At 46.3% G+C, this 9,012-nt stretch overlaps 1 protein-coding gene and 1 long non-coding RNA gene across 17 annotated transcripts in view; one reads left to right on the forward strand and one right to left on the reverse strand.

The window, feature by feature from the left end:
* The window catches only part of LOC100740827 (actin-binding LIM protein 2), a 33,016-nt gene that overhangs the window by 8,552 nt on the left and 15,452 nt on the right, over positions 1-9,012 (reverse strand). For 11 of the 16 annotated variants that reach the window (XR_004461806.1, XR_004461807.1, XM_012386099.3 and 8 more), the window contains exons 2-8: positions 4,608-4,768; positions 4,048-4,213; positions 2,999-3,236; positions 2,273-2,591; positions 1,032-1,103; positions 210-396; positions 12-41 (exon numbers count right to left, since the gene is read on the reverse strand). Coding sequence is in view for 14 of the 16 variants with exons in the window: in XM_012386099.3 (XP_012241522.1) it covers positions 12-41; positions 210-396; positions 1,032-1,103; positions 2,273-2,591; positions 2,999-3,236; positions 4,048-4,213; positions 4,608-4,768 (1,173 nt within the window). In the remaining 2 variants the exon portion in view is untranslated. Of the gene's footprint in view, positions 42-209; positions 397-1,031; positions 1,104-2,272; positions 2,592-2,998; positions 3,237-4,047; positions 4,214-4,607; positions 4,769-8,605; positions 8,631-9,012 lie in introns of those variants that run through there. The other 5 variants (XM_024367936.2, XM_012386102.3, XM_012386098.3 and 2 more) reach the window with 3 other exon arrangements.
* Positions 7,233-8,458, forward strand: LOC105680834. The gene is made up of 2 exons (XR_004461808.1): positions 7,233-8,043; positions 8,122-8,458. It is a non-coding gene; the product is annotated as an uncharacterized LOC105680834 (long non-coding RNA).

The raw sequence follows: 9,012 nt of genomic DNA on the forward strand, positions 1-9,012 counted from the left end.
TCGGCTGCTGCGTCCGCCACTGCTTCTTATCGAACGTGACGCTGAAATAAAACGATGACACGTTATTTTAGCGACGCGTGTATATCGTCCACTATCCAATTTCTATATTTCACTACGCTGCGCCAGAGAATCGATTATCCTTTCTTTTTCTCGTTCGCAGTAGAATTTCGTTTCATTCGATCTTAAGACAAAGGAACGTAGATACTTACAGCTAGGTCTATGAAAGTGTGGGCTAGTCGGTGGTTTGTCGTACGGCTGTATCGGACGTCTCAAGTACCCTTGGCTCGGCGTTTCGGTCAAGTACGAATAAGTATAAATCCTAGACACGTCTTCGGATGGACCACGTCCGTACTCTCGCAATATCAGTCCAGGACTGCCAGTTCGCGCAGGGTAATACTGAGGCAATTAACGTATATTATCACGGCTAAACTCGTTCTCTCTGTTCGATGGATCGTAAAGCGTCTCTCATACGGCTAATTTTTAGCTATTTACTCGGCAAATGAAGATAAAAAAAAAACTCAACGCGCTTCTATTCTCTCTCAAGATAACCCGCTGTTAGGAATACCACTAAAAAGCCTTGTACGATCGCATACGCCAGCTTCGTCAAGGATTTGCGAATAAATTGACATAATGACGTCATCTTGAAAGGTTTTTGATGAAACGTGGTATCTCTGTTGACTGGAAGCCCCGTTATATTCAAGACACTCTAATATCGTTCGAAGGCTGGGCAGAGGAGCGATACAAGGTTAGTTGGAAATTGTGCATTGCCGTTGGAAGGTTTATCCAAAGTCGTATGTATCGTAGTTACTCGAGATCGTTTTAAAGTAAAAAGATGACCGAGTAATGGAAAATATTGGAGGGCGCTACACCATCCACCACCAGCGAAGAAAGGTTTCAAACCGTTAACGAAACTAACCGTTAAAGGATGAAATCGCGGAGATCTACGAACCGTTTTAAAGTAGTATTTATTAAGTAATCGAAGGTGTCTCTTGAGAGAGTACTTGTGCTAGGCTAGGAGATACATGGCATACCTTGCGACTGAGGCTGCTGTAAGGGCTGCAGAGTGATCCGTTCAGGCTTGGCGTGCGTGACCGCAATGAAAACTATACACAATGACCGTGCCAAAAAAAAAGGAAACAACAATTAAGAAAGCAATAATAAAAATGAAAAATAATAAAAAAGATAAAAAATTATATAGTAAACTGTTGATGTACGTACGTATATATGTGTGTATATATATATATATATACAGATACATATACACACACACACACACATGTGTATATAAAACTTGGGACATCGAAGCGTGCGGCAAAAGTACGACATGTTAAGGAACAAATGCATGTTAAAAGCCACGTAATACGTATATATATCGTCGAATAAAATGGAAACGAAGCTATACACAAAGCTGGTTACGAGTAAAAAAAGGTAGAAAATTTAGATTCTAGAACGATCTACTCTAAATGGCTATGTATATCGAACAGAAAAATTAACCGAGCAGCAAAAAAACGTCTCGCACGAATACGTGTTGTACAACAGTCCAAATATAAGCACGATGCAAGCTGAACTTTGTGTTTCGTGTTTTTTCGGGCCAGAATCGGCTCGAAGGCAACATACTTCCCCCTCTTTTGGTTACTTCTTTGTCTCCTCTACACGATCGGATATAGCAAACTTCAAAATTCAAGTATGCGCACGGACACGATTTAGGTCGTTCAACGGTGTACGATGCAACTGAACGAGGAAAAAATGCAATTGGCGGACGTAGACAGCGACGTGCAATTACGAATGTCGACGTTCGAAATGAATGTGATATGCGGCGATTGATCACGGCGTTATAACGTAACGTATAGAAGCGGGCGACGTTAGATATCACATCCGCACGGAAAATGCTAATGGTGTGCGCTTCTTCTACCAAGTTCAATGACGCGTGAATGATTCCGTGAAAAATGAATGGCAAAACAATCGCTGCTCAGTGATCAAGACGAACAACGATAAAATGAGGAAACAAACGGACCGACCACCATCTATACACAAACGAACACGCAGTAACAGCGAATATACACGTATGATACAATATTTTACAGAAACAATATACAGTTCTCGCCAGTTCCAATTTAACGGTTCGCGGTTACGATAAAGTAAAACTCGGAAACCACGATCCTATTTTCTTAACGATCGATCGAAAGCGATCGTCATCTCGATGAAAATAGCGAAACGGCCGACGGTCTTCCACTTTTCGCTTCTTCCATCCCTTGGATGCTCGTGGTCTTACCTGCATCTCCGAAGCGCTGCTGGAAATCCGTTCTGACTCTCGATGCTGTGGCGTGTGAGCTTCGCCGTGACCATTCACGATACCGTTCGGACCGCTAGGACCCGGACCGCAACGGGGATGCCATATGGCTGCACCCTGCAAATACATTTCCTCTCCATCGCCGAAAGGATCGCCACACTTGGTGCAACGAGCACAGGTCGGATGAAAGTGGTGATTGTCTCCGGCCTGTAACACCTTTCCGCTGATGTAACGGTTGCAGTAGGCACATTTCACGCCGAACTGCTTCTGATAATCCTTCTCACAGTAAGGCACTCCATCTCTGTTGATCAAAGCGGAGGAATTTCGTTGGTACCGGTATCTGTGTTTGGCGGACGTTCTGGATGAACTCGGCTACCTAACGTTTGACCAGTGACTAGCTTTCACCGATCCTAATCTCGCGCATTAGGTAAATATTAATGCCCGGCAATTTACTCTGGCTATCAAAAACCAGCGAAATTTCAACGCTGCTCGAGCTCCTCTTTTCTAAATCGTGCTTTCTCTAGTTTCTTTTTCACCTAGCTACGTAAACTACACCTATCTATTCGATGAAAATTTTACAAGCTCTACGATCTCCAATTAGAAATCTCTCGATACGATCGAAGTGATCGTGGAATAATAAATCGGAGATATGGAATGTAAAGCGGGTGTTTGAGGGATGAGAAACGGATAACCAATTTTTCCACTCACTTTCCCATGTATTCTCCGTGAAGAACGGTGTCACAGGTGTGACACTTGAAGCACCATACGTGCCACTGTCGATCGAGAGCGACCAAAGCTTGACCTTCCCGTAATTGGTTTCCGCAACCAGCGCAGGCACCGGGGTCGGACGGCCCGTCTCCGGATCCTCTGGTAGCGGAGCTATTGCCGACCGGCGTCGAGGCCTCTCGAACCGGGATACCGACGCATCGATGACACAGAGCTTGACCTATAGATAACGCTCGGTTAGTCGAGATTGGACAGATCCGGTCGACGATCTGACCGCGAACGACCGACTCGCTGACGCATACGCTCTATTGTCTTTTATTCGAGAAACGAACACGAATCAACGATCATGCACGCCGTATCTTCGCGGCTGATTCATCGTTTGTACGCGTACAAACAACGCGGCTTAACGTCAACTCGCGGGAAGAAGCATTCGTGGCTTGTTCGGTCGTTCGATTTACGTATTTTCGCGTATAAATAACCGACCGTACGACCGTGCTTGGTCGCCGTGCATCGTTACGATCGATCAAGTTCTCACGATGATCGATAAACGCGTTTCCCCGTGTCCTTTCGGGGGCCAATTTTCTCTGAACGCGCTCTATGTGCTTGTAATCGGTGGAGTTGAAAGGTCGGAAAGAGAAACAGAGAATCGAAGCTTCGTGCGTGTATTTGTGGAACTAGCGCTCTAAAAATACGCAGCTTTATCGGCATCCTCGACCAGCCAGATCGATAAAGCAATGGTAAAAGATGCGCATAAATATTTGCACGGGAAAACAATGGGGAGAAGCGAAACGGGGCAAGTTTAACTCGCGATACGCTCGTTTCGACGCACGCATATTTTTAAGCGTTCGCCGCGTAATCGTTACAAGGCCACGCGAGCGTAGCCTCGTTCGATGGCGATATACACCTAAGTGGTAATTTGCTTTAACAGGTTTACCGGTACTCCAATTGCGCCGATCGAATAGCAACGAACTCGATCCTCGCACTCCTTACGAGCTACGACACCGTTTCGCTGATCCTGAAAGGAAGCTCACCTTGAACGAGGGACACCTTGGTCCCTTGGCCGAGTAACGGTTGCCTACACCGCTGGCAATGGAAACAATTCGGATGGAAGGCGTGCTTGTCTCCTGCGGTGACCACGTCGCCCTCCACGTATTCTCCGCAACCTGCGCACTTTGTCCCCCAGCGTTCTCTGTAATCCTGAAAAATTAACAAACCCACGAGTCCGTTACCGACTATTCACCGGACATCGTATCGCGCAGACAGCCCGTGAAATTCGTCGTCGCACCGGACGCGATGCTTTATTTGCGTATTTGCCAAGATAAATACTCGGAACGAACGAACAGCTTTTAGCGAATCTTGCGCGGAGATTTTATTGGGAATTTCTGCAACGTTCTGTAACGCGATATACCGCGACTGTTTCGTCCTTTTGCTCTTTGTCAAATATTTCGAGGCAAAACTACGGGAAACAAGAAGAAAAGCAAAGAAGTCTATTTATCGCGGTTCGAGTTACGCGCTCTACATAATCGCGGTCCTCTCGCTTTCTACGTCATTCTTATCGTCGCCTTGGTTTCTTATTCGTACGTTCCAGTACCTTCGTGCAGTAGTAAGAGCCCTCGCGCGCGAAAAAGCCACCCTGTGCCAAGCTCGCGTTGCACTGAGCACACTTGAAACACCCTATGTGGAAATACTTGTCCTGCACTCGTAGCACCTCCCCGCTGCACTTCTTCTTGCAAGACTGACAGAATGTTTTACCTGTAATGAAAAAGAACGGCGCGATTTTATACGAGATACAGGATACAACGAATCGTTTAAGCTGTAGCAGCATCGGTGGATAGTGTTCGGGATTTCGAGTGGCCGTCCGTTTCACTCGGACGACACACACCTGCCTCTTTTGGTAAAGTGCGAATTTCCTACCTGCCAAGTTTTAAACCTTTCGACGAGGACCTCGTTAAGAGGCTAATTAACAGTGCCTAAGTGCCCGATGGGTCCGCTCTGAAGTAAACATCCCGCATCAATCAACTATACCAATGGATATACGGCCAGGAGGGTACGCGATTGCAAGATCGGAAGGAATAGATCTCCATCCCATAAAAGCCATGGTAAGAAGGAAAACCCAGGGACTGGAGTCAGTATGTAAGGATCAGCCTAAGCTTCTTGAAGAAATTTTACAATAGTCTTCGTCAGATCGTCGTACTCTTCGTTATACAGTGCAAATAAATTAACTGAATACAATACCACTGCGCATCTTTAAGTTACCTCCACCTTGAGCCTTAAATCTCGTTCAAGGTTCGCGATACCAACCGACCGGTCGCAACCTCACTGACCGCCGGTTAGTTGAGAATTCGCAACAGACAGACCAAACGAAACGTTCTTTGCTAGCGTTCACTATGCGACTACGAAGTTGCTGTCCGCACGACGTCCGTTCCACAACATTCTGACAACTCTCCAACAACTCTGACTCTTCTTCGTCATGCTGCTCTCTTAAAGAATTCTCACGTACGAGATTCGATCTTTGCACGTACCAACGCGCGTTCGAATCTCCACTCGCATTTCTAGATTCGCTCTTTATTCGCAACCAATAATTTAAGACTCGATCCACGACGGTGAAACGAGAAAAAGGTCCGTATTGCGTGTACAAAGCAGCCGAGTTCTAGGAACTCAAACAGTACACGTGGCTCGTTGTACGCTGGAACGATAGTAGAACTACTTTCCGCGATAATGAGGATGTACGCTATAAATCCAGCAAATCAAAAACAAACTATTTCTACATTCGCTCGTTTCTGCATTCAACGTCGGATGGTTAATCGCGCGAAATGACTAACGGGCTGATGTCTGACAGGCCGATTGCCTGGTATTTTTATCGCGATCGCGAAATGCCGCGAAGGGTGATACGGGTGTCGTTCTGTGACCGCGTTTATTAGGGTTAACGTTGTGCCGCCAACTTAATTTATCGATCTTAGTTCGATGAACATCATAACCACAACGAGCTCGCGCCACGTGCAACGATCGTCCTCGCAACCGATCTCGAGCAAACGATCTATATATGCTATGTACTAAAGGCTGTCCGTGCTTCGAATCCAGACTGGTCTGGTCTCGTTATCGTCGACCGTTAATTTCTTCGACGCATTGTTTTCGCGAGGAGAAAGGAAATCTCTTCCCAGCCCGAACTTTTATCTACGACTGTCGGTCTTTCACTCGTCGGGGATAAAAGTCGCGCACAAACGAGTACTCCTTCGTTTTATCCATTTCTATCCGAATAATAGTCGCGTTCTTTACGAAGAAATTTGACCGACCAGACTTGTCCAGACTCGAACGGATAGCTCTGAAATTTACCCGTCACGCCAATTAATAGCAAATGGAGTGGAACTGCTCGTGGGTTTTACATCCTCTACCGTAACTTGTTTCTAGGAAGCGGAAACGTTCTCGTTGCATCGACTGCTGTTTCTTTAAAAACAGCTTTTGATTCTTATCGTTTGTGAACGGCAGCTCTCTAATTGGATCATGGTAATAGCAGTGATATTCTTGCGCGATACAAACGTCTTAGATACCAGTCTTTTCAACAACGTTTATGCCAGCATCGCCAATTCGCAACGATCAAATAATCGAACGACGGAGAACAGCTGTGAGAACGATGAAAATTTCAAACAAAGTCCCGCGCGTCTCGAAATTCCATTTATCTGCCGCGATCGAGCGCGATTTCTCTTTTACCTTTCTACCGGCCTAACTCCACACGGACAATTACCGCCTCTTTCTCCTCTAATTATTTCAAAAACTAACGGATAGATCTGTCGTGACGTATAAAGGTAAGTTGCCGCGTCTCTCGTGAATTTTCAGTCGGATCGGTCAAGCTACCCGTTGTTTCACCCGCGCACACACCGGAGCACGATCGATTCGCGAAACTCGTAAGATGATCGTGTTCCTGGCGGATCGGCTTGTTCAATGGAGTTGGGTGCAATCGGCACGCGACGCACGTATCGCTCGAATATGGCGCGTTACACGCGTAATCCGTTCGTCGTCCAACTTCTAAAGCGTGACTCAAAGCCTGCTTACCGCGTGCGTCAACGTGCCGTCTGCGAAGCGACACGACGAGCAAGAGAAAAAAATGGAGAAAAAAGCGAGAGAACAACGAAAATAAAAAAAGCGAAAAAGATGGAGGGGGACGAAGAAAAAGGCGGCTGGAGCACTTGTCGGAGTGCTTACGCTTACACGCGAGCCGCGTATCGAATCCGGGTGAAGGTCTGACTCTTTTACCAGCGTTGGAAGCGGTCGGGCCAGGTGTAGTCTCGAACGCGGTCGTGAATTTGTGGTCGTCAAGACTATGTCGGTTCGAAAGAACGATTCCGTCGTCGCACGATCGAATCGTTGCGTCGCGTACGATAAAACCTGCACGATGCAAGGATCTTTCGCAATGATTTTCAACGTCTGCCGCTTTCCATTCGGTTAATGGACATTTCGGTGTGTTTCGCGTCTACTTTTCAATTATCCACGTGCTTGGTAACGCAAAAACGGCACGGCCGCCCGGTTTTTACGTTAATTGGACGCTGGCTCGATACGCCGTTTAACGGCGATCGTACCAATCACTGTGTACCTCGCGTCGATCGTAATTAACGTTTAAATGACGTGGCAGATACTTGGCCGTGCGTCAAGACAACGTTCGACCGATGAAACCTCTCGATAAAACGATTAAGAAGAAAGTTTTCTTGGAAGGAAGGCGGGAGAGAAGGGAGAACGGGGATCGCTGATCGCGTAACGATACGCTTACGTTCGTACCACTCGACCAGATTTTTTATATCGACGTGACCTGTGCTGACCTAGAGAGTAAATACTCGGACGTGCACGGTTCGATTACGTAAAGCTTATAAGCGGTCTCACGGAGCAGATTAACCGGAAAAAGTTGGACGCCATTGACGCGAGTAATTTACCAAGGTCGTAAGGTGTCGAGATGTTGCTATCTCCTGCTGTAAACCGAATCTAGGACATCCTTGGACACAGTGTTCTCCGTAAATCAAGTCTTTACTGTTTCTCAGGTATTATTACGTTCCCTTGTGGTTTGGATCGGCGAGTTTCTAACGTAGTATCGCGTCCTCGACGATATAAACTTCGAGGTTTTCGGTATATTACCACGTTCTCCAGAGTCCAGGGTCGAGTTTTGAGACTTCGGTATAAAGTAGGAGTTTGTTCCAGTTCTCGGTATCGTAGGAATGGAAATTCGAACGGACGAAAGAAGACGGAGAGAAGAACGCTTATGACAGACTATCGGAAACGATCGACGAGCGATTTAAGAAACGCGCGTAAAGCAAGTGCTAGATGTCTTTCTAGTCGCATGCGCGTCGTGTGTCAGCGGGAATCGTCGAAGTTGGGAGTGAGAGTCAAAGTTCAAAGAGAACAGAGTCTGAAAGAAACGTGCCACGTTGAACGAATCACGAATAAACTATTATCGTAGTATCTTTGCTTTGTCGTTCGTATAATTCTAATTACTTTATTTTATCTGTACCGCGATATCTTTCCTGCGCTTCCTACGGTATTCTTAAAGTAATATATACCAAGTTTCCTAGCAAGCTAAAAATAAATTTCTTTATAACGCTACACCTTCCAACATCCTGCGCGTGGTGCCAATTGCTCGAGTTTATTTCAACGTAGCGCCACGTTTCTCCTAAGGCGTGAACCTCCGACTCGATGTTTGGACAAGCTAAAACTAGCCACCCTTGATGTAACGACGCGATCTATCCCGCGCGTCTGCGTTGTCATCGAGGAAGACAAAGGTTGGAACAACGGATATACGTACAGCTCGAGATATGCTTGGTTACGCAACTTGGATCGACTCTTTCCTTTTTCCTTTTTAATATCCGGCTACCAGCTCCGTATACGACGATGACTAGCGAGAAGACAACCACGAACGTAAATAAGTACCTCTTTGCTCGGGTAGTAGAACGACCGGCAAACGCGTTAAAGGAAATAACAGTACGATCGTCACACGACCAGTCCGAGCGGCGGGC

This window comes from Bombus impatiens, unplaced genomic scaffold (genome assembly GCF_000188095.3).
Source record: "Bombus impatiens unplaced genomic scaffold, BIMP_2.2 scf_0377, whole genome shotgun sequence".
Lineage (NCBI taxonomy): Eukaryota > Metazoa > Arthropoda > Insecta > Hymenoptera > Apidae > Bombus > Bombus impatiens.